Source organism: Carassius carassius, chromosome 20 (genome assembly GCF_963082965.1).
Source record: "Carassius carassius chromosome 20, fCarCar2.1, whole genome shotgun sequence".
Lineage (NCBI taxonomy): Eukaryota > Metazoa > Chordata > Actinopteri > Cypriniformes > Cyprinidae > Carassius > Carassius carassius.
In genome coordinates, this window is record NC_081774.1 from 13,114,799 (window position 1) to 13,141,732 (window position 26,934).

At 36.7% G+C, this 26,934-nt stretch overlaps 2 protein-coding genes across 3 annotated transcripts; both read left to right on the forward strand.

The window, feature by feature from the left end:
- The first annotated feature begins 717 nt into the window (after positions 1–717).
- Positions 718–11,806, forward strand: LOC132096378 (uncharacterized). Its single transcript, XM_059501693.1, has 10 exons — positions 718–1,373; positions 3,006–3,831; positions 4,598–5,071; positions 5,169–5,317; positions 5,482–5,698; positions 6,691–6,850; positions 6,960–7,051; positions 7,668–8,334; positions 8,452–8,566; positions 11,357–11,806. Exons 2-10 carry the CDS (start codon positions 3,048–3,050, stop codon positions 11,441–11,443), a joined length of 2,745 nt encoding a protein of 914 aa, XP_059357676.1. The 5' UTR covers positions 718–1,373; positions 3,006–3,047; the 3' UTR covers positions 11,444–11,806.
- Positions 11,807–14,180: 2,374 nt separating this feature from the next.
- tmub1 (transmembrane and ubiquitin-like domain containing 1) lies at positions 14,181–26,934 on the forward strand. 2 transcript variants are annotated; one of them, XM_059501695.1, is made up of 4 exons: positions 14,181–14,298; positions 23,818–24,386; positions 26,041–26,215; positions 26,294–26,934. In XM_059501695.1, exons 2-4 carry the CDS (start codon positions 23,863–23,865, stop codon positions 26,390–26,392), a joined length of 798 nt encoding a protein of 265 aa, XP_059357678.1. In that variant the 5' UTR covers positions 14,181–14,298; positions 23,818–23,862; the 3' UTR covers positions 26,393–26,934. The 2 variants fall into 2 exon arrangements, with proteins under 2 accessions (XP_059357678.1, XP_059357677.1); XM_059501694.1 differs by having other exon boundaries at positions 26,041–26,934.

The window sequence follows — 26,934 nt, forward strand, 5'->3', positions numbered from 1 at the left end:
TTAGTATTATGATAATCACCATTTGTTTCAATAATGCCATGCCTGTACAAATAATCTTGTAATACACATTAAAATAAAACCAATAAAGATCCACTGCTTAAATGTTAATACAGTTTGCAGTATTGCATTTACTTGAATGGCAAACTGATTATCTGAACAAAATCAGTAGTGAAATACTAAAAGGAAGCAAACATATTAGCAGTGAATAATGACATCTGATAAAAAAGTGCAGTTCTTATAAATTACTTTCACCATTAAAAACACAAGCCACTAATCAGATCAACCCCAATCAGATTTAAACACACAGAGAAGAGATAGATAGATAGATAGATAGATAGATAGATAGATAGATAGATAGATAGATAGATAGATAGATAGATAGATAGATAGATAGATAGATAGATAGATAGATAGATAGATAGATAGATAGATAGATAGATAGATAGATAGATAGATAGATAGATAGAAATAGCTACCAATACATTGATTGTGTGATAAAATATCAGAATAATGTATGCATGTACCTTTTATATTTTCATTTAGTTTTATGTACATTATTATTGTTCTCTCAATTAAAATGTTGGGAAAGAGAGAGTACAGAATAATTTGTATTGTATAATGAATTCAATAAATCTTTTTTTTTTCACTTAAATCAGAAAAACTAATATTATGACAGAGGGGGAAAAAATCTCACCGCCCGACAAGCACGTGCTTCCGGGCAGCCTCTGTTGACTTCCGGGAACATGGCGATCACCGGGGAGGCGGATGACCACTGGCAGAGTGCAAGGGGAGTGTAACGGAAGGCTGTGCTCCCCGGTTACAGGCCTGACAGACGAGTCCTCCGCGCCGACGGGACACGAGTCTCGTGTGTGGATCTGTGTCGAGATCACAGAGAGAAACATTTCCGCTTAGGAAGCTTTACCTTCACCTACACTGATAAAATCACTGACTTTAGCTGCTGAAAAAGAGTCGCGCATGTTGATCAAGCCATGTCCTACCGGATCGCACCAAATTCACGCACTATATTAGCCATATTTTAATAAAACTGTCTCGGTTTCGTGACGCAAAGCAGATGAACCTCATCATTTAACACGCAGATCGTGTGATATCATCGTCGGTGCAGCAGTTTGTTAGCAGCGCGCAGCTCTGCTCCTCTTCCGGGGCCTCAGCAGATACTCCACAAATCCTGCTTTTACAACATGTCAGTGCCGTTAAAGCCTTTATTAAATATCAGTTTGTAAATCCACGCGGCTGTGCAGCACAGTCAACCATTGGATGATCTGAATCGAGAGCCAATGTCACCAACACCCGCATGTGAACTCATCCTCCTGACTCTGCACATCCATCCCTGCGCCAGCCTCTGAGAGAAACATGTAAGCCTGCTTTACAAGACATTATCAGGACATGACCATAGCAGTGTTGTAAGCGAAACATTTTAGACCTAGTCTGTTTTATAGTGATGCATTTATTAAGACAATTCAAGCTTTTTACTGTCACTGTACAGGTACAATGAAACTATTAACAAGTGTTAAAAATACTGCTAGACGTTTGAGTTAAAGAAACATGAATGAAATATCCTTCATCATTTACTCACCCACCTCATGTCATCCAAACCATAATGACAGAGTTTAACAAATGAGGACCAAAAACATAAAAGTAGTTTGTTTGACTGTATTCCAAGTCTGAACATATGCAAAATCTTTTTTTTGTGAGCTCTTAAATCGTTGTCATCAATGAAAATCATTCTTGACAGCTGTGAGGTCACCATTAAGGTCATTGTATGGAAAAGAGCAACTTACAATTGAATTTATTACTCTGGTTTTAGTGTCACGTGATCCTTCAGAAATCATTTTGATATGGTGATTTGATGCTCAGGAAATTTTTTCTTCATATATCAATGTTCAAAATAGTTGCACTGCTTAATATTTTTGTGGAAAGAAAAAAATTGGGGGGATAAAAGCATCATTAAAGTTATTTATATGACTATATTCCAAGTCTGAAGACATACAATAACTTTCTGCGAGGAACACGGTAAAGTTAAGGTTGCAAAGTTAAAAATCATACTTGAACATTGTAACGTGTGCTATATAAATCAATAAACTAAAACTAAACTAACCACCTTCGAGCTCCTTGTATGGAAAAAGAGCACCTTGGACGAAATGCTGTTAACATCTCTTTTTGTGTTTTTGAGTTTGAAACAACATGAGGTTGAGTAAATGATGACAGAATTTTAATTGAAGGGGCAAATGTTGTGGAAACAGCTTTTAAATAATCTTTGATGTTTGTTGATGTTCTCAGAGACCACCACTTGATTGGCTAACTGATGATGTGGTCATAAGATCAGTGTTTCCAGTGACTAGTCCAACCATTGACCCACCAACACGAGGCACTGACAGCAGATGCACTTCTAATGCCAGTCTCTGTGTAGATTCATAATGCAATATACTATATTTAGATAAGCAGTTGTACTGCTTTTTGTAGAAACCATGCTACATTTTTCAGGATTCTTCAATGAACAAAGTTCAAAGGGGCAGCATGTATTAGAAATATATTTTTAACAATGTTTAATGCATCCTTGTTGAATAAAAGTACTAATTTCTTAAAAAATCTTTCTGACCTCAAACTTTAGTCTACATTCTCATCTAGATAGCTGTTTTTAAAGTTTTGTATCTGGATCAACCTTAGAATCAGTATCGTTTTATTGTGTTATGACAACCATCCTAATTCATGAATGAGGTCTGGTTCAGATATGAGGACGGGACATCCTCTCCTCCGCTCAGCCTCTGATGGAAAGGGCACATCAGCCTGACAATTCTCAAGTTACTGTCTATTTCTGGAGCACCCCCTGTCTGATTCAGTAGTGTGGAGATTAGTTTCTGTAAGCACTGGACCATAATGTTGCATCTCACCATGGTTCAGCACTAAAAGCAGCTGGAAAGAGACTTAAAAAATTAAAAACTGCACTGTGAAATATACTCAGTAAAATATGTGCTTTATGTTTATAGGAGTGTTCTTTTGAACTTCACTGCTGGACCACCCTATTTACCATGCTGGGGCTGTCTGTATGCTTTGGCCTCTTAACCTGCAGGAGATTCTCCTTGCCCCACCAGCGTTCTCTCCTACTGAGTTTAGGTGCCCTCACTAGTATGTACACACCACGTATGTACAGCGGTGGTGGGGGTAAGCCAGGACGCCGCATCGGCCTGATGGGAGGAGGGCCGCCCCTGCTGGAGAACCACCATCATCAGCTCCCGCCTCATAACCCTCATGTCCGTCAGCCTCAGAGCTACCCACCTGTTTATCAAGCCCGTCTAGACGCCCACCGGCCCCACTACCAGACCCACCAGCACTACCACACACACCCTCAAGTCACCCACCTCCCCCCTCCACACTACCAGCCTCATGCACATTTGCACTATGGCAAGAAGAAGACCTGGAACTTCATCCATGAGAAGATGAGCTACGACACCTTCTTCACCATGAAGCGGCTGATCGATCGCTCGCGCACCGTGGATGAAGTTCTGCGCTGGGTCACCCAGAATCCAGGGAAGATCTCGCACAATCATTACCCCATTGCCCTACAGAAGATCGGTCAGCTGCTGGTGCAGCAGCAGGCTGGAGGTCAGGCGGGTGGAAGCGGATCAGGCGGCAGTGGAGGAGCGGGTGATGGGGCCTCACCTGCATCCTCTGCTGGAGGTTCGGGGGAGAACGCCATACGACAGATTCTGGATAATCAGGATTTTCAGACGCTCTGTGATGCCATTGTCAGTGACTGTGCCAAGTTTGACAACTTCAGCATTGTTAACTGCCTTTATGCTGTAGCTGCTCTTGGTGAGTCATCACATTTAGTTCAGAAGCTAAAGTGAATGCAGTGTAGTTAGATAACATGGACATGCACTTTTAAATATTAGATTTTGCACTATTTTTATATTACTAAGTAATTAAGCTTATGACATTGACATTAAACATGACCCTTTCAAAAGGTCATGTTTCCTTACTTCCATTTAACAGGGTTAATTGAAATGAAGTGCTATTAAGAAAAAAAACCACACACAATACATATATCGATTTTTTTTTTTTCCCCCAGGAATATTTAATAGAGAAAAAGGTGCAAAAAGTGACAGTTCTCAGTGGAAACAATGTTTTCTGTAACAGCTTGCATTTATGTAGTTATTAAAGTAAAAGGATGTCCACTTCAAATATTAAGAAAATGTAAAAAAGAAAAAAAAGAAAATTGGTTGTAAAACACAGTAAAAAATATTTATTATAGTTAAAAATTGTAAAAACAAATAATTGCTAAATATTTATTTACAATATTTATTAATAATAATAATAATCATTACCTGCACACAATATTCAAGGGGCAAAAAAAGTACATGGTGCATGTTTTTCATAGTAGCTCTTATGCTGTTATTGAAGCAAAAGGGTGCCCAAATAATAATAATAATTAAAATGATATTAAAATTCTTGTTGTTTGAAACATTTTTAGGTTCATGCCATGTCAAAGACCCAGTTACAGTCTATAGTTTCTTGACAATATTTTAATATAAAAACATGTATTTTTATATTGATCCTTTATGTTCTCCATCTCACTCAGGGCTGCCCAGTGACTCTCAGATCGTACAGGTTCTGGAGGAAGAGTCCCAGACTCGCCTGTCCCAGTTTAACCAAAAGGACATCTCCATGGTTTTCAGCAGCAGCATGAAGCTTCATCCGTCCAGCCAGCATCCCTTGATTGAATCATGTCTCGCCGGGCTAGAGAAGAACATTGAGCGGGAGCGCCATCCCCAGACGCTCTTCCTCCTGCTCTCCTACTACCGCACTAAATGGAGAGCGCTGCGGGCGGCAGATGGAGTCTCTCCTGAGCAGCTGGTGGTGAACCGGAAGATCCTGCGGCTGGTGAAGCACACACTGGCCAGTGTTAGCAGTGTCAGGGACCATGAGATGGCTCTGCTGGATGAGATGCTGTCAGCTTGTGCCAGGGAGGCTAGCAACAAGAGCCTGGAGCTTATCTTCAGCTCTCACCTCTTCTACCAGAACAGGCAGGAGAAGTTTGTGAGCAGCCTTGCAGGTGAGTTAATGACAGTTAAAATCATGCAGCTCTAATACATACATACAAACTGAATGGGGGATGACAAATTAACTTGAAACCCTTTTTATCTTTTAAGAGGAGTTGCCTAAAAAGGTTGATAGCATTACGCCTTACACCATGGCCCTCATCGCCAAATACATCGCTCGCCATCGGCTCAGAGAAACACGCTTGCTAGACACCATCGCTGACTTCTTGGTCAAGAAGGGTGAATACCTGGACAGCAAGGTTAGAGAACTTGTCCAGTTTTGGTACTAAAGAGTTGTTTCTATAGGAAAGAACATGAGTACAATAAAAACTCATTTTCATTTTCCATATTATACATTGCTGATTAAACCACATGAGCAATGTAGTGTATTTAACTTTCCCCTTTTAACATTTTCTCTGTGTAGGTGATCCAGAAGCTTGTTTTCCCGTTCAGTCGTATGAGTTATCGGCCGGCTAATGAAGCTCAGTTTTTCTCCAAGCTGGAGATGGTGCTTGAACTAAAGGCTCCGAGTTCTCCGCTGGCCACCGTAAACATCCTCATGTCTTTGTTTCAGCTGGGCCATTTCCCTGGGCTCGTTCTTCACCGTGTCTTCTCTCCAGCGTTCATCAGTAATGTCACCAGTGAGTTGGAGTTGGTCATTACTGAATGCTTGTTTGTGGAGTGCTAAGAAGACTAGTGCTTGTCTCTTGAAAAGATAAAATAGTCAGCCTTTAAATATCATTATTTGTTCAGATGGTTTTTTAATGTTTAATGAAACTTATTTATAATATCTTGGTCATATAAGTAAACACTAAAACTGGTTTAGACCAGTACACACTCTTGCAAACACATTATAGGTGACACAAAGCAATAGTGACCTCTGCTGGTGACCTTAATTCTTTACATAACATTCATTGCAATTCTTAAACAGTATTTATTTATACTGTGTTTACTATAATATAAATGTACTGTCTTTTAATGCACTACTCGCATAAAAAATGAAACTGAATTCCAAAAAGGATGAAGGCATGTCTAGGTCATGTTTCATATTATTAAATCAAAATGATATGTGTAAATATTTTTTTTCACCTTACACAACAAAGAATTCTAGTTTTGTTTTATTCAAATAATTTTAGAAGCTTCTTACAACGGAATATCAAAAGTTTGAGTTTGGGGTTTGCATGCTGTTTTTTATATATATATATATATATATATATATATATATATATATATATGTAGTTTTAAGATGTCTCTCATGCTTACTAAGGATGGTTTTATTTAATAATAAATTCAGTAAAAAAAAATAAATATATAAAATATATTATAAAATATACATTTAACATTTTCTGTTTAAAAAAATTTAATTTATTCCTGTGTTGCGAGCTGAATTTTTAGCAGCCATTACTCTAGTCTTCAGTGTCACATGATCCTTCTGAAATCAGTATAATACAATAATTTGGTGCACAAGAAAAAAAAAATATTATCAGTGTTGAAAACAGTTTTGCTGCTTATTTTGTGGAAATCGTGATTTTTTTTTAACAATACTCTTAACAGCATTTATTAGATTTTTGTTGTTGTTGTAACGATGTAAGAGAGTTTACTGTCATTTTTTTCCTCTGTCTTTTGTTTGTAGACAGCCCATATGCTCTGATTGTACGACGCTATCTTTCATTACTGGATGCAGCCGTCGAGCTGGAATACAGGGACTACACTGGACCTCGCCTTCAGGATACACACAAAGTGCTCATGTTCGACCACGCTTTAACTGCAGATGAGGTGAACCGCAAATACAGGTTAGTGACTTTAGAAGTCTGCCAGTATGAAATCTGAAACCTGAAATCCAAAAGAGAAGTTGCATCAATTTGTCCAGGTAGCCGTGAGCTCAGAGTGTTTGTGTTGCAGTTATAAAGGTCTGGTTGCAGAGGCACTCCGGCAGCTTGTTGGTGAGCACGGCTACAAACAAGATGAAGTTCTCGCACCAGGATATTACACAGGTCATTTTCTTGTTGTAATCCATGTATTTGTGTAGAAGTCAACTGATATAGCCAATATAGGTCTATATGATACTGCTCTATTTATTTTAAAGATGGTTAAATAACATGTCATGATGTTTATATTTATTTTCTAAAAAGTTTTCTAAAAAGTCCCAAAGTAAACTAAAGCCCCAAAAATAAATCCGAATCCCACTTCCGACACTTAACAACCATACAGAAAAATGTAATGGCTGATGCTGATAATTTAAGAAATTATGTGGCTGTATGCATGAATTTAAGTATTATCCATTTTTGTTGTGTAGAATTAGAATTGTTTGGTGCTATTAGGAATTAATGTGTAGTTTTCTCTTATGTTAGTAGTTATAGCTTTATTTATGTTATATATCTACATATATGTTGACTGTGTTGACAAACTATTGATTAAAAAAATGTAATTATACTTAAGTGTCTTATGCTCCATCTGCACTTATTTACTCAGGAATAAATGGTGAATGTAAGCTTACAAAGTACAGTAATATCATGAAATATTATTACAATTTAAAATAACTTTCATACAATTTTACAGTAATATTCATTTTAGTATTACTATGAAATTCATGTGGGATTTTTCACTCAGATTTCCTGCTGTGGGTGGACAGCACGGGCCGTGTCCTCCCCATCAGAACAGGCACATCAGCAGCAGGTTCAGCCGCGTGTGTAGTACTGAACCTCAAATCTCCAGAGGGGCCCGGCTCTGTCGCAGCCCTTACTACTGACTTCCAGAAGTTCTCTCCCTTTGCCCCATTACTGGAGGAAGGGGTCGACATACAAGCACCAGAGGAATCTGCCTTCCTGTCTGCTCCCATGCGTCCCCCAGCAGCAGCAGCAGCAGGAGGAGGATCTCAGAGCGTCGGTCCTAATGGAACGGTCTTGCTGGACTACAACCCATATTACACCACTTCAGATTATTACTCGACTCTAGCCAAGGAACACTCTCTGGAGAGCCAGGACAGCTCCACGCTCAGTAGCCCCTCAGACTGCCTGACCCAGACAGGACCCTCTGTTCCAGGCGCGGTTGCACCGCAAGACTCCCTGTTCCAGTTCTCCATTGGAAAAATCCTGGAGGACGAGGGAGGTGCTGCAACAGGAGCAAACCCGGGGCCAGACTGTGAGATCGCTACATTTTACGAAGGTGTATCGTACCCAGAGAGGGGTGAGAGTGATGTTGTGGCCGCTTCTCCACTGCAGCTTCACAACCCAGACCACCCTGAAGCTGACCGGACCCCAGGAGAGCAGGTGAAGAGGTCAGTCCTTTCTTAATCATTCAGTCAATTTATATCTATGCCATCTTGGCTTCAATGTCTTTCTCATTATCTTTAACCCTCAAAATATTCTTTATTTCTTTCCTTCCTCACATGCAGGGTTATTATGTCTGTAAATGATAAATGGCATTACTGTCATAATTCTGACGTGCTGGTCGGGTCCAGGGCGATGAGAGATCGTCACCTGCAGTTACTGGGCTACATCATACTACAGGTGAACACTGAACAAAAAATAATAGGGACCCACCAATATTTGGTATCTGACTTAATTTTAATAGCAGAATATAATGTTTTATGTTGCATTCAATAGTACATTCAAACCTAATATGATTGCAGCTATCTTCTTTAAAAAATAAAAATAAAAAACACTATACTAAAATCAATAGTTTAAGTCAATGTATTTGTACACATTAAAATACATATTAAATCTATAATTTTGAGCTTTTCTAAAAAACAAATATGCTTTCATGGGGAATGATAATATAGCAATATTTTATTCTTATAAAGTTGATATCATTTTTTTTTTACATTTTAATGAATATTTAAGAAGTTTGCAATCATTTGACAATGGATTAAAAAATAAATGTGTAAAATAAACATACATTAGATGACAAAGTATTTTTCACAAATAAATAAATATTTAATAAAAAATATAATTAAAAAGTAATACTCTGTATTCCGGAAAATTTATGTGCATTGGGAATCGTATTTTTCAAATAAAGCCAGGGTAACCCTCATTTTACATACAGCATACAGTGAAAATAACCTGAATATGACAGTGGGCAAATGCATAAAGCGCAGCATAATTTGAAATCACGTGTTTAAAGCACAGACCGACTTTCACACAGAAAACACGCGATCATACCGGATAAAAATGCACGCTTCACAAGATCTCACAGCTGGACTCAACTGAGTTTGCAAGGTTTGTGAAATTAAATGTTCATTAGTCATTCAAAGAATTGTTTAAATTATATAAATGCATATTTGCTTGATGCTGATGGCAAACGAGAAAGTATTATAATGTTTGCCTTTCTATTACTAACAATAGTAAAGCAATTGTTAAAATACTTTTTGTATACATTAATTCCCTTGTTTAACCATTCTATCTGATTATTAGACGCTTCTATCCATTTTAGACAGAATTGTTAACGACAGCGAACAAGAGGGAGAGTGTGAGCACTGTGTGCTCAGCAGTAATGCGCAGGTCAGTGTATAAACAACCCGCACCCGAACAATGTTTTCAACTTACCCTCCCGCAACACGGACCGCAAAAAAGAAAAAGAAAATATTGTACCCGACCCGCTTCCTGACCCGCATTTTTTTAAATTAGTAAATGCGTCGACCTTTTATATTAATTTAATTACTTAAATAGGCTATAGCCTACAGGATAATCAGCGTTATGACCGCACACATAAAGCTTGCCACAAAGAACCGGTTAAATTAATGATTATGAATGTGTCTAAATTAGCAAGGAGACATTTAATTGTTTAGTAATAAAATGGTGTTTTCTGTGTCGCTGCTAAGATGAAGCTGACGATGTGGACTCGCCATGAGAGAAATACACATTTCATATGGATTACATAATCAGACAGTAGCCTATTAATTTTGGTTTGAATATTTTCGTTTAAAAGTAGACATTTCAAGCTTTCTGTAATATATTGCCTGTATTTATTTTTAAACCCACCGACTAAAAGATTAAGACACTACCTGTCCCAAAATATCACCCAAATGTTCTACAGCTTTTTTCTTAGCCATTTCAGAATCTGGAAAAATGACTGGGGCTAACTTACTACAGTCAGAGCGATATTAATGTGTGTGATGTACGGCATGATAAATGCTCGTCACTTCTGCTGCCGAAACTTTGTCAGCCTGTGGGTCATTTGGTTTATTGAAAAACGATTGCACTGATTTGCATGTTAATTGATGATGTGCTTTTTTTCTGTGGTAACGTTACTCACATGCACCATGTCGCTTCACGTTGTATTCTCCACCATGTCCCACAGAAAAACTGCTTTTGCATAAAATGCAAAAAGCTCTCTCTGCTTCGCCATCTACAGGTCTTAACCAAGAGTATGTTGCGGTCCATTCGCTATTAAAAGTGCATCTTCTCTTTGTCGTGGCCACACTGGCCATGGCTGCTTAGGGGCCGCTCACATATCGCGTCTTTTGCGCGCTCAAGTTCGTTACTTCCAGTGTAGGCGCGCGGTATGCGAGCTCATAATTAAAGCTCATTTTTTCCATGCGCGTCCGCACCGCATCGAGTTAAAAACATTTCAACTTTTCAGAATGCCGCAAGCGCACCGCGGATCATGTGACAAGAACTAACCAATCAGCTTCATTCTTTCCCGTAACAACGTTTAAAGCTCAGCCAAGATGAAGGAACAGCTGATCATAGTTGTATATGGATTGCCAATTTGAAATAAATTTAGTAGCAGAGCTACTGCAAGCGAATTTTAGTGCTGCAAATCCATTTATCCTTTGCTGAAATTTCCGCATCTTCATGGAGAGAGCACGTCATGGTTGCATAGCAATGGCAGACGTCTCAGGGGTGCAACTGCCCAAGCGCTTTGGAAAGGAGGAGAAAGCGGCGTGCCTTTTTTGGATGATTTTGGATCAACCCGCGCATCACTTGTGCTCAGGCGTTTTCTCTCTCAATGCCGTCAAAATAAATTTGAAAAATGCCAAATATCGGGTGATATATCGGCCTTAGCAATATATCGGTCTACTGCTAATTAGAATGATTTCTGAAAGATCATGTGACACTGAAGACTGTGATGCTGTCGGTCAATGAAAATTCAGCTTTATGATCAAAGGAATACATTTCTGTTTTAAATTGAAATAATATTGTACAACAATAAATTTTTACTATTTTTAATCAAACTTGCTTAATAATCAAATATTTATCGCTTTAAGGTAGCATTAGATTATGGGAAAAAATAAGGAATTTACAAAAAAAAAGAAATCACTATTTATAAAAATTAATTTTCTTGTATTTTACTTGCAGTTGCCCTATTTGGAATTGGAGAAGCTGAACGGGATAGAGGAAGTGAAGCAGTACCTACATAAAAAGCTGCTGGAGGTTCCTTTATGACGACATTAATGGAGTGTGTTTGTGTGCTTCAAAGATTATGTGCGACATCCACAGTTTCAAGAGGTTTCGCTGTTTTCAGAAAGACTATGTTGTACTTATGTGTCTGTGTGTGTATGTGAGCATCTGTAAGTGCGTTTGTACACAGGATGTGTACAGTCCTTGATTTCAGGACAAAACTTTGGCTGACACAAGGAACCTGGGTGGGTGTTGTTGTTGTTATTCTTTAATTACACAGAGATCCTCTCTGGGCAAAGTTCAAAATATATGTAGTCTAACTGTGCCTGGATGATACAGCTTATTCAGCGTCATCAAGCAAACATTACTTCCCTCCATTCATTCTCAATAACCATCACAAAACATCAGCAGCACTTCTGAAATGTTAAATTTTGTCCAAAGTGAGTGTTTTTCGGTATAGGTGAGAAGAACAGGCAGTTTGTTATTATAAGTTCCCCAGCAATTTATTTTAGTTTTTGATGGCGTTCCCACATCCCCCTTTTTTGTGTGTGTGTTTAGGTGCAAATTTGGGAGCAGGAACTAAGTTTGACTTTTGGGGCAAGTATAGTAGAGTATATTTTATAGATGTGGACACCGGTTTGCAGGGGTCTGGTGATGAGCCACAGCTATTTGTATTTCAGATACTGCCACCACGACCACTGCTGCTCTTTGGTTTTAAACCTAAAAGAATTGAGGTTTTGGGGATAATTATGGACGTAGATGGTAAGAAATAAATGGGGATGTTGATTAAAAGTCTTATGACGTGAACTGTATGGATTTACAGAATAGATAAAGTTATATATTTTATAATTATTATATGCAGGAATGGGTTATGTTTATGTATTTTATTTTCTCAAAATGATTAACCGCTTTGGTGTCATGTGAGGGGAAAAAGCAATGCACAAAGTTGACTGCAGGATAGTTATTAAATAATGTTTTCATCTCTCCCATGTGGAGAATGTTGCATTTTTAGAATGTGCCTTTAGTGTATGAATATATGCTCATTGTAATATTCAGACAAATTCTAAATAAAAAGCTTAATGAAAGTCTTTTATGAAAAGACAAGTAAATGTAGCTACAGTTAATTTCATCATTAAAAAGAAATTAATTCATGGAATCCAGTTGGATTTGTCATGATGTCATCTTCATATTTGCCACAGTGACAGGCAACAATCTAGTGTGATGTTAAAGTATTATCATAGTTTATTTTAATAAGTACAAAATAAGTTTTGCATAGTTGATTTCAAACAAAGCCAAGAAGGTTTGTTAAATCAAGGCATTGCTTACATTCATGTGCTTTGAGTAGCTTGATACGAAAAGCATAAAGATCCTAATATCAGATCTTAATATGGAAGATGTATTTTGTGTGAGTCAACCATATACCACGTTCTCGGTGTGCATTTGCTTTGCTCTTTCTTTAGAGGGAAAGATAATTTATTATGAGAAGTGAATGTAAGTGGACCGTGTGAGTGAATGTTTGTGTCGGGTAGCAGGTGGGGAAATGGATTGAAATGTCTCTTTATATATACGTATTACAATGTCTATATAAAAAAAGATTATTAAAAATGAAATGGCAGAAAGTTTTGTTTGTCTTCAATTAACTTTTTCCAGGTAGTTATCCTAATATTACATTTTACACTTATGTCAAGTTAAAACCAATGTGCAGTGTTATTTTAGTAAAATGTATATAATTTTATAGTATATATATTAACATTTTGAATTATTATTATTAGCTAATACTTTCAGTTTTCTTTTTATTTTAGTTTGGTAACTATTTTGCTGTCCACTGAGTTACATTCTATTCTATATTATTAATTGTTTGTATTATAATTAATATTTTTATTATCAATATTTTGTTCCAGATTCATTTCAGTTACCCTCACGTTGTTCCACATCTGTTTGGCTTACTTCTGCAGAAGACAAAGGAAGATATTTTATTAAATATTTGTTGTTGTTTTTTATTCTTTTTTGTCTAATATCAGTGATTATTAATTTTATTTCAGCTTTATTTCAATTACCAATGTGGTAGTTTGTTAACAATTTGTCTCATCTGTGGATAAATCCTCATCAAAAGTTGAATATCTAAATCTTAAAAATTGATTCATTAAATTTACAGTGATTTTGCCAAGAGCTTAAAGATGGCCTGTCAAACGTAATGGATTCATCCTGTTTAACACAGTCTTATCAGCTGCTAGTGGCAGCTCTGAGTTTGTCATTTAGTGTCCAACACATCTAAGCATCTGTGTGTGAAGGACAGACAGTAAAAACTTAATCTTCAGATGATCTAGTTGCAAAATACATGCGTTCACTAAAAGAGTGTCTGTTTATTTTATCAAAGCTGCATTGACAGGTAAAGTGTTAGAATTTTCTTAAAGAACACTTACACTTCGCTCATCATTTACTAACCCTCATGTCGTTCCAAATATGAGTGTCTGTCTTCTGGGCAACATAAGAAAAGATTTTTCAAAGAATGTAACAAAACATTTTTGGTGGCTATTGAGATATATCTTTCATGTCCCACTGAAATAAAAAAAAAAAACATTTTTTTTTTTAATATGGTGAACTATCCCTTTAAGTACTTTCAGAGTTAGTTATTTCAAATTACGTATATTCCTGACTTTAATCACATATAACGTACAGTAAAGTTATCCATGATCAATAATATCGGGATATTTATTTCAGACTAGATTATTATAGTTGTCTTGAAGGATTTGACTTAATCCAATAAACCTTTATTTTGAAGGTATGTTTTTTTAGCCGGAAGTTGTCGTTGTGGCATCGTTCTAGGCGGCCAGTGATCAGGAAGCGTAGACGCTAAACTATGCGAACCAAGGAACATCAAACGATGTGATATGTCAACGGTAAGTCGTTTTCGGAGCTTCGCAGAGGCTTTTACAATGTTTTAAGTCCATTCAGTGTTCGAGGACACATTCAGTCGAGTCGTAGCTAAAGGAACCAGCTGTGTTGAACGCGTTAGCTGCTCTGTTTGGTGACTGTAGCGGTGCCTTTACGGTCACTGACAGATATTCGCTAATAGACACACACCTGATTTTTAATAGACCAACACCCATGGCTTTAGAAAAGATAAGAATCGGCTGTTTTTGTAAAAAAAAAAAAAATTGGTTAACGTTACCATAAACTTTTTGTGTGTGTGTGTGTGGATGTAACGTTACTGGTTACGTGGCTGTTGTTTTTTTCGTGTCCTGTTCGTGTTCTTACCTTTACATTTACGTTTCATGATTAGACGCGCAATTATGTGAACGATCACACCTGTGTATTTAAATGAAGCTTTAAAAAGGTTTGACTTTAGATGTTAACGCGATAGTTCACCCAACGTTAATGAAAAGTAAGTCATCATGTACTGACCCTCGTGTTGTCAAACCCGTGTGACACTGTTTCTGAGGAACAGAAGAGGAGATGTTTGATGGAATTACAGCTTCTCTTCAATCTCAGTGTATGGAATAAGATGTTATGAAAGTGAAAGGTCATGCCTAATATCTATTCTTTTGTTTCACTGATGAAAAAAAGCCATAGAGGTTTGAAACGCATTCTGAGGAACATATTCTACCCTCTTAGCTCTGGAGAAATGTGCTGTGCAGTGGACTGCATGATTAATGAAAGCAGCTGTCATCAGGCGGCATGAGATATGACCTGAAACATGCTGATGTCCAGAGTTAAAGAGAGGAAATATCTGGTTAACTGAGGGACCACTTCACTGCTTCTCTGTTCAAAGTTTGCGGCTTATGCTTCTAACAGTTTAAAGCATTGTACACAGACTATTTCTGCTTTTGTAGTCATGTTGTGGGAACACATCAAATATATGGACCAATTTATCGGCCTAAAATGATTCAGATGGTTTTTGCATAGTTTCTAAGGTGAGACGCTACAGGCAAAACCATTGATTTTTCATGTGCTGGTCAATTTAGAGATTTAGGGTTATTTGGCTTCAGTGGCATGTCTGCCTAAGAGGAGTAGAACGAAAACATCCCAAATATACATGTAAGTTTTTGTTACGCTTGGAGATCTTCAAAGACTGTTTTCTCAAAATTAGTTTTTTTTTTCTTATGTACTGAGCGTAAAATATTTAAGTAGTGCTTGTGTACTCCTAAATGTCAATTTTTTTTATTCCTGTACGTTCTAAAGGTTTTTGCAGAGGAGTTTGTTCATTTATCATTTGCCGGATATAATACTGGTTAATTCATGATAAATGTTTTATTTCCCTTTCTGATGAAGCTTGACAGTATTTTCTTATTTATGGAGTAATAGAAGATGTCAACAAAATGAAAGAGGACCTGGCTTTATCCAGTGTTCGTATTTCTGTAAATAAATGTAATTTAGTGCATTTTAATTAATTTTAATTCTGCATCATTGACATACGAGCATAATATTTCAGAAAACATAAGAGTTCAGAAAAAATATAAGAGGTGTCAAAATGTGGTGTTAAGTATGATGATATATGTTAGGTGATATTTGTGTGCTATGCACTTGTGGTGTCTTGCCATTGCTCCAGCAAGATGATCTTGCTATTGCTCCAGCAAACCTGTGATCCTTGGCTGATTAATAACTCATTTCTTGATTAGGGTAAAATAATTTTAAAGATTCCTCTTGACAAGATTTTTTTTTCCTGTTGGCTTGAATATTTATAATAACTGCTGCTTTGAATGGTGCACTTCTTAAAGCTTCCACTGAAGCTCATGCATATTTTGTATGGCGTGCGGCCCGGTCCAAGAATAAGTTTACTGACTTGTCGCGGGAATTCACCGTACAATTGCCAGTAGCCACTGAGTTTACCACTGATAGGCTGGCGGTGCATCAGTATACACACTCACCTCACGCAGCGAATGACTCACTTTCCTCAGCGAACGAATCACTTTCTTCACAAATCACTTTCCTCACGCAGCGAACGACTCGCGCAGCAAACGACTCACTTTCCTCAGTGAACGACTCACGCAGCGAATGACTCACTTTCCTCAGTGAATGACTCACGCAGCGAACGACTCACTTTCCTCACGCAGCCGGCGACTCACTTTGCGCAGCCGGAGACACAATTTCCTCACGCAGCGAACGACTCGCGCAGCAAACGACTCACTTTCCTCAGTGAACGACTCACGCAGCGAATGACTCACTTTCCTCAGTGAATGACTCACGCAGCGAACGACTCACTTTCCTCACGCAGCCGGCGACTCACTTTGCGCAGCCGGAGACACAATTTCCTCACGCAGCAGACCACTGACTCTTTCTTCATGTAGGGACCGAATATTATAATTAAAGTGACTTCTATATTACATCCAAAAGAATATTTAGATATAATATTTAAATATTCAAAAATGTGTACATTTCAATAAAATGAAATAATTACCTATTGCAAATTTATGAATGCATGGTTAACTTGGCTATATGTACTGAGACATTGAAAAAAAATATATTTTGAAAAAAAAAAAAAAAACTGAATTATAATCTACACATCTGTATTTTCATACAGTTTCATAAATAAATAGGCTAATAAATATATAATGTTTAAAAAAAATATGATATAAACCATTATAATATATAGTGAGAGCTAAGCTAAGCAATAAAAAAAAATAAAAAGGCACAGGTTAGGTCGAGGTGTACAGCAAACAGCTAAAACCCCAGTACTACGTTTTTATAAACTGTAGACCCCAGGAAACCTAATCGGCGACAGGAAACGTTACTTAAAAAATAAATTATTAAGCTTTTAATCTTTACTGTAATTTAATTTATATTTATATGTATATTAATATTATATATTCAAATGTATTTATACAGTGGTCGAATTTTAAAATTGTTTTAGAAGGGATAGTCTTTTTCTTGGTCCTGTAGCTAATTTTACATAATGATTACAAAATACAAAATCACAATTTTTAAAAACGTTTCATTGAAAAAAATAAATCATGGATAAATAATGATGACAATAAAACCGCCAGTAGGTGACCGCAAATCCAGGGTTTTAGTATTTATTGAATCGTTTAAATCAATTTTTTCGTTCAAAACGGCTGATTCCATTAGAAAAGACTGTTGAATCACTGGCTCACTTGATTCGTTGAAAATCTGATGAATTCAAGGAACGAAACACCGTTTTACTATGCACTGTTGTAGCTATAAAATTAATAGCACATTTGAGCTCGCGCACATCTGCTGATACTCAAGCATTGCTTAATGTGCAATGAATATAAAAACCTAAAACATTTTGTTTTTTCATTTCTTAAATTATAAGGACATTCTAACTTTATTTATTAATTCTAACAGACTTTATTGCGCAGTGAATGCTTTTGGATTCTTAGGAAGGGTTTTTTTTTTTTTTTTGCAAAGTCGGTGACTCCAAAAGTCAGCTCTATCGTCTTTCAATCCGTCACAAACAGCGTATGAGGGACAATGGAAGCAATCAAAAACAACAATATATATACTTATATGCAGGGTGCGATTTTCCGGGGGGGGATGCGTGGGATTTCCCCCTTTCTGGTCAATGTATCCCTGCCTCTGCTAATTATTTTTTTATCCCTGGTGGGGATAAATTTATCCCCCTTCAAAGTGATCAAAGACTACACAAGTTTTGTGATCCGTCTCGCCTCTAATCACGGATCCGTGGTTTGATTAAAGTCAATTTTATTTTAAAATGAGCTACTTTGGCAGGCTCTGCCCGCAGCCTCTCTGTATTCACCACTCTGCAGACTTGCTCAATGTCCCGCCCACGGCGCTATCTGATTGGTTACACCTCATGAGTAATAGCCTATCAACACTTGTGAAACGGTTGAAGCCGGTCCGCTGGGCAGTGGAGTTGTCAACTTGGCCACTTTGTCGCTAGATTAGGCGAATTTTTTATTATTATTATTATTTTTTTTCAAAAAAGCGACTAGCGACAAATCTAGTGACTCTTTGGACAATCATTATTTCTCTGAGACTCTCTCGTGCTGCCTTTGGACAATCATTATTTCTCTGAGACTCTCTCGTGCTGCCGTAGGAGCACGAGGTCTCTCTTTCCCAGCGCAAGCCTCTCTCTCTGCTTCTGCTGTGTTCAGCAAGCGCAGAGAAGAGCAGCACTTTCAGTAAAAAAAAAAGATATTCTGTTGCTTCTAACTCTATTTTACAAGCAAGTATAGCTGACATCAATCACAGCACAACCACTGACTTTATTGTATATGTATTTGATTTCAATAGTGCAGATTAATGTTTGAGAGCTGGTTATGTACCACGTTTCAGTCATTATATTATTCAGTCCGTTGTCTGACAACAGAAACATTAAAATATAGTAATAAAAATAGTTTTATTAAGAATTAAATTAAATGGCTGAATTAAATGCAGAATGTGAGCATATGGAGACAATATAATACAACCTTACGTCATAAATATGCTAATTAGCACATGACGTCACGAATTAAAAAGTTTCAAAACACCCCCCCCCCTCTGTTCTTTTTTTCACAAATCACACCCTGCTTATATGTTGTGTATATATATATATATATATATATATATATATATATATATATATACACTACTAATATAATATATGAAATACAGATGTTTAGATTATAATTCAGGTTTATTTTTTATAATTTTTTTACAAAATATAGATTTTAAAATGTCTCAATATAGCATAGTTACTGCAGAAAAAAGTGAGTTGCCGGCTGCGTGAGGAATGTTAGTCGTTCGCTGCGTGAGGAAAGTGAGTCGTTCGCTGCGTGAGGAAAGTGATTCGTGAGGAAAGTAATTTGTTCACTGAGGAAAGTGAGTCGTTCGCTGCGTGAGGTGAGTGTGTATACAGATGCACCGCCCGCCTATCAGTGGTAAACTCAGTGGCTACTGGCAATTGTACGGTGAATTCATTTCTATTGTCTGTTGCAAACAATTTGAGCGTTATGGGCTAAATCTTGGTTCATGTCAAATATTTGGGTTATACTTTAAAGCTGGTATTGGATGCTAAAAGTCTGTGACTGAGTCTTCAAATAAGGCCAGGGTTTGACCTGGAAAAAAAACATAGGTGCAACTTTTTTTATGGTTATTTTTGTAAGAAAATGGGAAGCTTGTTTATCTTTCTCCCCACAATTACCAAATATAAACTTTGTTGCTGTATCTTATACTTAACAGATTTCACAACAAAATGAACCCCCAAGGCAACAGACAATGTCATTAGTCTTTTTAAAATGATCAGTTTTCTCACAAATATGAAAAACCTGAAATTATCTAGGATTTTTAATATAGCCAAACATGGTTGAATTGTAATATTTCTTCTCCTCTGAGAAAATAGTTTTATACTGCGTGGTACCCTTGAGTTTTTAATCAGGTTAATTCACATTTAGTGTTCGCACTTTTGAGACAAAGTGTTTTTAAATATCTTACTTGGTTTCTATTTAAATTTGTAATAATGTCAAATAACAGTAAGTGTGGTTTTCACTATGAAAATAGCCAGAGCACCTGGCATGATGTGTTAAAAAAAAGTGTCTTTAAAAGTTAATTGGTCTAAATTTAGGTAGTGAACATAAATTATTGAAGTATAATTAGCAGGTAGTTATTGAATTAATTTGCCTGGTTAAAAATATTGTTAATATATATATTGGCTGCTGCAATCTCTGTAATTTTTTACAATTATTATTAATATTTGGTCATTCCATGTCAACTTAATTAACCAGAGTTTCCCAACTTAAATTTTTTATTTTGCTAATATTTTTTCTGAAGAAAGATAAACATGTTTAGTGATAAAAGCTGAAAGATTAAATGTCAGGGATTAATATTTATGGAGTAATCTGCTATCATATATATATATATATATATATATATATATACACACACAGTGTTGGGGAGTAACTAGTTACATGTAACGGCGTTACGTAATTTAATTACAAAATTATTGTAACTGTAATTACAGTTACTACGAAAAAATGAGTAATTAAATTACAGTTACTTATGAAATTTTTAACGATTACAAAGGGGATTACATTTGAATATTTACACGCATCCACATACAGATTTAACGGATTTCTTTCCCAAATTGCACTGACTATACGCCCTAATAATTTCCGGGATGCGGAAATACAGTCTGGTTCGTAGAATCCAGTCATAAAAACGAAATGCCTAACACGGACGGAATATGCCACATTTTGGATGACTAAATCAAAAGTAGGTCAGTACACTTGAATCAAAACATGACATGGACTAGTGTCTGTGAATATTAAGCCCCAAAAATGCAATATATGACTTCCACATTCTGCGTGTCTGTGGAAATCAGGCGCGGACTGGACACCGGGAGAACCGGGACAATTCCCGGTGGCCTGGCAGCCGATTTTGCCCCACTATTTAATATCATTTTTGTATAATTGCCTGCCGAATGTACTAAAGCGATCATTTGCGAATCCGCCATTTGATAATTAAATCTCTAATAAGTCATGAATTGTTAGTCATGACTCGCGCGCTCTCCGCGACTCCGCCAAACGGTTTGGATCAGACTCAGAGTAATCAATGCGAGAGGGAGAGAGAATAGAGAGAGAATAGAGAGAGAGAGAGAGAGAGAATAGAGAGAGAGAGAGAGGTTTCAGGTCAGATTCATCTGTAAAGATGCTTTTTTGTCTTTGTTTTTTTATTTATTTAATCAAGCAGCAGCACGTTGCTCATCAGTCATCACTCAAAATACTATATAAAGGACATCATTTTTATCTGTTGTAATGATACAGTAGTAATTTAGCTGAAAAGAATTCAGATTTTTTTTATAGGTTTAGGGGGAGCTACGACAGACAACAACACAACCCTTTCGAAAATTAACGTTTTAATATTTAACTATAAATCCAGAGAAAATGGTTACTATTGTTTAACTGTGATAACCAAAAATGTAAAATTATTTTACAAATGTATTTATTTAAAAATAAATACAAATCCATTTGCAAAAAAAAAAAAAATTACTCAAGGTTATTTTACTTTTATATAGGCTAATAAAAGCATGGTTAATTTTTGTAAGGGAAGAATATGGATTATATATTGGATTTTTCTATAAAGATATTGTAGTATTGTAGAGAGTATTGTATTGTAAAGTATAGTTTTGTTCAATCTTGAGTATTAAAGTCATGAGAGAGATGCATAACAGGGCAAAATAAAGAAACTGAAGAGAAAAATGGAAGTGAAGGTGCAGTTCAGGAGAGAACTTTTAATTATTTTGCATGTCCCCAAATTAAAGATTTAAAATAGATAAAAAATAGTTTTGTCCATGAATTTGTTTGTATGAGTTTGAATTTTCCAGTCTGATTTTTTTTTTCAAAAATAAAATTTTTTCCCCTCCTGTAAATTAATGGCAAAGACATGGTTTCATTTTCTACACATAGGCCTACTGAAGCTCGCAGTGTTTTCAACCTCTGCTGCCTCAATATAGGAGTACATGAGCACATAAACATAATTTCTAGAACTGCTCTGTGTCACTTCATGTGCATTTTACTTATTTTGAGAACACTATCATCATATACAAAGAGACAGCAGTTAAAAAAACACCAATGTTTCAGGAGTTTATTACACAGAATACGTCACATGCTTATTAGATAACTGTATTTAAGTTGATGTATATGCTTTTATTTATTATTCTTTAATTTTCACAAATTTACAAAAGTAATCAAAAAGTACTCAAAAGTAATTAGTTACATTACTTTAATAAAGTAATTGAAAAAGTTACACTACTATTACATTTTAAACAGGGTAACTTGTAATCTGTAACCTATTACATTTCCAAAGTAACCTTCCCAACACTGTGTGTGTGTAATATATATATATATATATAAGATGTAGGCAAGATGTAATATGTTTCTCCCAGCCTTAAGGGGGAGCTGTGTTTTATGAGTATTTCATTGTGTAAGTGAGCCCTTCTTCACATGGGTGGAGCTGTTGTTTAATTCAGTTCTATTTTCCTTCTGAAAAGGTAAGGGTGGTTTTCCCTGTTCTCTGTTACATCCATTATATTTCTTTAATTATATTGGCCATCCATGTTATTTGAAGATATATATTGGATGTAACAGAGAACAGGGAAAACCACCCTTACCTTTTCAGAAGGAAAATAGAACTGAATTAAACAACAGCTCCACCCATGTGAAGAAGGGCTCACTTACACAATGAAATACTCATAAAACACAGCTCCCCCTTAAGGCTGGGAGAAACATATTACATCTTGCCTATATATATATATATATATATATATATATATGTATATGTATATGTATGTATGTATATGTGTATATATGTGTATATATGTATATGAAAGCAGATTCTATTTTCTGATTCAGAGCCAGTTTCCGGGGGAATGTTACCACTGAAAATGTTTAAGAACTACAGTCTAAAATCATATTGCAATATCCTTAATACTGCTTGAGTTATAGCTACGCAAAATTTGGAAAAATATTATTTATGGCACTCTGACAGTTATGCTCAATGCAGTTGTTTTGACAGAAGAAAATAAGATGTGTCTCTAGTTTAAACATTATTTGTTCTTCAGAAATTCGTCTTTAAAAGAAAAGTATTATATTTTTTTGCAAATTGATCCACATTTGGTTTTTAACCACTGAAAATGTGCACAATTTAACGATTTACCCCAGGTGCCATATTGAGATCCCAATATCTCTGGAACCAAACCATATAAGGCCTTAAAAATTAAGATGCCAATAGTTCAAGACCCAAAATCTATATAAAAGAATTAAGTTACTTTTTGAGTTACAGACCTGCAAAGGTCTTTGTCCATTTTTGAATGGTCACCGTTGGCACATAATGTGTCAGTCAACAGATTTTACTAATAGACCTACCGATCTCTGTGTAAAAGTAACATTATGATGCTGCCATCTTTCTGAAGTCATTTTTACCCCGTGTAAATTGGCTCTAAATCTCAGGTAAATATTCATACATGACATTTAATATTTTGGCTTTCATCATTATACTGGATTATCTTTCTTCAATTTTTTTTTTAGCACAATAACAAATTTGAGCCGGGGAAGTTTCAGAAATGTAGTTAATTTGACACTGAATGACTCTATTGTTATTTTAAAATCCTCTTCTAGTGTTAACTAGAAAGGTCAAGAAATTTGGGGTTACGCTTTATTTTTATACTTGTTACAGTATATTTATACATTTAAGTACTTAGTCATATTAATTAACTACATGTAAATAAGGTTAGAGTTAGGATGAGGGTTTGGTTTAGGGTTACTAGCATGTGATTATGCATAATTAATTGTTATTATAATAGTTAATACATGTAACGTGTAACAAGGGAGCTGTAAAATAAAGTGTCATCAAATGTAGTTAGAACTGTAGAAACCCTGAATGATGCATAATGCTTAACCTGTATTTGATTGAAATAATTAACTGTCAGGAATGTCATCAGTAATTGTGAACATTTGCTGTAGGTGCCTAGTCTGAAGTTGCCTTAGTCCAGGACACAGCAGACCAGGATGGCTCTAATAGAGGGGGTGGGTGATGAGGTCACCCTGCTCTTTGGAGTGGTGTTCCTGGTGCTCGTCCTGGTTCTGGCCTGGGCCTCCACTCACACTGTTGAACCCCCTGAACACCTCCTCTCACCCAGCCCAGGGACCTCCCCCTCCACAGAGACTGACAGCCAGGAGCCGCTCCCCGCGGGTAACACGGACTCGTCGCCTGGCGAGAACAGCGAGAGCGATAAGAGTGAGCCTGGAACAGAAGCGGGAGCGGCGGGACAATCCCCGGATGCTAGTAGGGCTGGAGGAGGTGAGGGAGGCCTCCTGGAAGAAGCAGGGATTGGGAGGGATGGGTTGAGACATCGAGAATCAGCGGGTCCCTCGACTCAAACTCCAGCCAGTGCCCCAAGTGCCACACAACCTTCAGCCGAAGATGCACAGAATGACTCCCAAAGAAACATGGTGCTCAGGCTGAAGTTCTTGAATGATACGGAGAGGACAGCACAGGTGAATCCTCAAGACACCATTGGTTACGTTAAACGGTAAGCATCTGAAAACTGATCAGAAAATGTTTGGGGTTTATTTGGAATTGAAAATTTTATTAGTTTCTAATTATTTTATATAAATCTTATCTAAAATTGTCTTAGTTTTCAATCATGTTGTTTAAACCATTTTGACATTTAATATGCTGATTGTAAAAATAATGTTTCCATTTGATATGCTGTAATTATTTAAAGTTCCTCAAGTAATTTTTTTTTTTCATATAAATTCATGTTTTATTTTTCTGGAAAGAAGTTCTAGATTGCACATTTCTTCTTTTCCAGTTCATTGTAATTCTATGTCCTTAAATGCAGAATTGCAGTTCTGTGTCCTGTTTGCTACCTTAATTTAAATTCAAAACTTCAGCTTGATTTTAACAGGCATTCTCAATTAAATTCTAAATAGTGCTTGCGTTGCTTCTGTTTGTCTTCTGTTTTCATGCTTCTATCAAGATGGCAGTTGTACAGTGATCATTCATGCTCTTCAGAGGGCATCTTTGCCATTTATTCAGTTTTTGCACATGGATTATATCCTTGGCTACCTGCTGAATAAATTGTCACTAGGCAACTTATATATTCTTGTCAATCAATAAGAAAGCTTCTGCCAAGAAAATGTCTGCAGCAGCAGCCCACACACAGTTACCGACCAGAGACCTTTTGTTCCAACACCACCACTTCATCCTATGTAGTGTGTAGCACTATGCTTTCAGTCAGAAGAGTGAACCGAAGAGAGACCTCCTTAAGCCTCATGAGACACAATTATCTATTCTTACAAGCAGTACCCTTCTATTAAAATCAGGCAGAAGGGTTCTTCAATGTCTAGTGGATATAAGAGGCATTGAATGTGTGGGAGTCCACATGATGTTTGCAGAAGGTTAATGCACTCTTTCGCTAGGTGAGAGGTCAGATTGGAGAGTTTTCAGTTTTGGAAAGATTCATTGAGAAGACAGCTTGTATTTGCAAAGAAAATCACTGCACAATAACTTCTGTTTTCTTCTGTTTTGAATAGAATGTAAACATTGCTGATAGTTTTTAAAAGCGCTGTTTCTTTCAGGTTTTATACAAATGTTTCAGATGTTCCAAATTCCCCAAAAATGTTCCATAAAAATAGTTTCAAATGCATTAGCACAGAATTATTTAGGGATGACAAAATTAAATATGCCTGCATTTCTGCACTATATTTAAGATTTATTTATTTATTTTTAATTTTTTTTGTCCTTTGTCTGGAGCTACACACCAAATCATATTGGAACAATTTTGACATAGTAATTGTGATTTGAAACATTGACTGATTTTATTATACTTTAATATTCTGAAGGAAGACCTTTTCTGTTTCTTGGTGTAGTTATATAATAACTTTTAACTTATTCTTAAATGTGCAGTAGGAGATCTTGGACAATGCTAACATTAGCCAGATATCACTGAAGTAAAACCCATTTCTTGGTCCTACGCCTTCCACAGAATATATAAATACAGATGAAAACATTTAAACCACTTCACTTAATGATTGCTATCAGGATGTGAATTGACTTTCAACCTGCATAACAAAAAATGTTCTGAAGACAATCGCCTATTTGTGCACCTTTAAGTCAAGCAACATGTGTAGGTGTTTAATTTGTGTGTATATAAACATCTATGTGTTTGATTACATTTTCAGGACTTATTTTGCTGGACAGGAGCACCAGGTACGTCTGATTTACCAGGGTCGGCTCCTTCAGGATGACGCTCAGACGCTGGCCTCCCTCAACCTGGCCGACAACAGTGTTCTGCACTGCCACATCTCCCAGCATGCCACGCGGGCCATGCCTGCCGGGGCACGGGCTGCTGACCAGGTGCATGTGGCGCTCAACGTGGGCAGCCTCATGGTGCCTCTGTTCGTGTTTATGCTGTCTGTGCTCTGGTATTTCCAGATCCAGTACCGGCAATTTTTCACTGCACCTGCCACTGCCTCACTTGTGGGCATCACCATCTTCTTTAGTTTTGTTGCGTTTGGGGTGTATCGCCGTTGATGGCTGTTTCTGTCCACTCATATTCAGCATTTACATGTTTGCGCACATACAGATACACATTCTTTGCACTTGCTCACTCACCAGCGCCAGTAGCAATGTCTTCTGGGAATTCTGGACTTTTCAGGTTTGCTGAAGGCTGTGATTTCAGAGAAACATTTCTGAGGTTCTTTTTTTTTTTTTTTTTTTGGGTTCAATACTTTTGCCATTTTTCATCTGCACCAAGTTTATGCTTGTCACAGATAGAAATATGCTATATATTTGATTTTTAAAAAAGAAAAATAGAGATGCTGATTGTGCCTGTCCTCTTTTTCTTATTTGTGTTTTCATGTGCATGCTGCCAGTGTGAATCTGGGGCTTGCCTGTTAGAGGGTATGTGAGTTGAAGGTGTTTGAGATTCAAGCGGGCTTGTCTGGCTGTCTGCCAGACTCAAGCTGTAGTAAAGCAGTTTAGCTAGAACTGCTCTCATGTGTTGGGACAATTAAAATAATTTGTGTACAATAAGGCTTTTGAAATTGAGATATAATCTATTAAATCATTCTTTT

Excerpts from the sequence above, each read along its gene's own strand:
- LOC132096378 (XM_059501693.1), top strand. The coding sequence starts at position 3,048 with ATGCTGGGGCTGTCTGTATGCTTTGGCCTCTTAACCTGCAGGAGATTC. Across the intron at positions 6,851-6,959 it reads GAGGTGAACCGCAAATACAG|TTATAAAGGTCTGGTTGCAG; the intron begins GTTAGTGACTTT and ends TTTGTGTTGCAG. Across the intron at positions 7,052-7,667 it reads CGCACCAGGATATTACACAG|ATTTCCTGCTGTGGGTGGAC; the intron begins GTCATTTTCTTG and ends TTTTTCACTCAG.
- tmub1 (XM_059501694.1), top strand. The coding sequence starts at position 23,863 with ATGGCTCTAATAGAGGGGGTGGGTGATGAGGTCACCCTGCTCTTTGGA. Across the intron at positions 24,387-26,040 it reads ACCATTGGTTACGTTAAACG|GACTTATTTTGCTGGACAGG; the intron begins GTAAGCATCTGA and ends TTACATTTTCAG.